The sequence below is a fragment of the Galeopterus variegatus genome, unplaced genomic scaffold (genome assembly GCF_000696425.1).
Source record: "Galeopterus variegatus unplaced genomic scaffold, G_variegatus-3.0.2 Scaffold276, whole genome shotgun sequence".
Classification (NCBI taxonomy): Eukaryota; Metazoa; Chordata; class Mammalia; order Dermoptera; family Cynocephalidae; genus Galeopterus; species Galeopterus variegatus.
In genome coordinates this window covers 332,873-333,788 of record NW_007726387.1, presented here as the reverse complement: position 1 = coordinate 333,788, position 916 = coordinate 332,873, and the positions used below count along the sequence as shown (strand labels likewise).

At 43.9% G+C, this 916-nt stretch overlaps 1 protein-coding gene across 1 annotated transcript in view; it reads left to right on the top strand.

The window, feature by feature from the left end:
• Window positions 1-497: 497 nt before the first annotated feature.
• Window positions 498-916, top strand: part of USP50 (ubiquitin specific peptidase 50) — a 41,437-nt gene continuing 41,018 nt past the window's right edge. The window contains exon 1 of the mRNA XM_008566914.1: window positions 498-734. Coding sequence (XP_008565136.1) covers window positions 682-734 — 53 coding nt within the window. The 5' untranslated portion in view covers window positions 498-681. The remainder of the gene's footprint in view (window positions 735-916) is intronic.

The following is a 916-nucleotide window of genomic DNA, read 5'->3' as shown; positions in this document are numbered from 1 at the left end:
GGAGAACAGAAGATCGTGTGTGCTCTGCTATCTCTCAGCTTATAAATTCTTCTGTAATCAACCCTGTGTGGCACTAGTAGTGTACATTTGTTTCTGTCCTCCCTTGCAGAATAGTTGGTGACCACGAGGGCAAACTCAATGCAATGAATTTTGGAAGCAGCAAAATCCAACTGCCTCAGTCTCCAGGGCGAGCGAGAAACATTCCCTCGAGGATCCCAGGAGTGATGCACTCACTGGGAGGGAGGAATAAGTGCCCAAAGTGGGCAGAGTTGCCATGTTGTCCACTAACTCAGTGGAGGTAAATCTTCTGTTCATGCGTGTGTATGTATGTAATATATCCATACACAAGAGAAACTGAGTGATGGAGGAAGAGGTTCTATATGCAGTTCATTCTCTGAAATCTAATCTTTTAAAACATTTCAGACAACCAAAGAACAGTATTCATGGCAACATACTGGAATCTTGAGGGTGAATGGAAAGTATTATGATGCATGGAAAAATCCAAGCTGGAATGGTGCCCAACAGAGGCGAAAATTAGTCTGCAGCTACTGAAGGCAGGGAGGAGGACATAAATTGTTTAAAACAAACCAAAAGCCAACAAAACAGGCTCAGAGAAATGATGTTAAAAGGCTTAGATGTAACTCCTGAATAGAAGTGACAGTCCAACGCGGTTCCGTTGGAATGACTTCTCAGCGGTCTTGCCCTGCAGATGAGTTCGGTATCTACTATGTCCTGTGAGCCTCCGTCTACTACAGCTGTCTAAATAAGCTCAGTTGGGGGGAAGATCCATGCTGAAAGGAGTCAGGGGATACATGCTGCATTTGGAAGGGCTCCCCCAGGTTTAAGCCATGAAAATTCCCCCAAAAGGAAGGGAAGATGTTATCTAAAATCTTGGCAATATAAAATTGTACTTCTT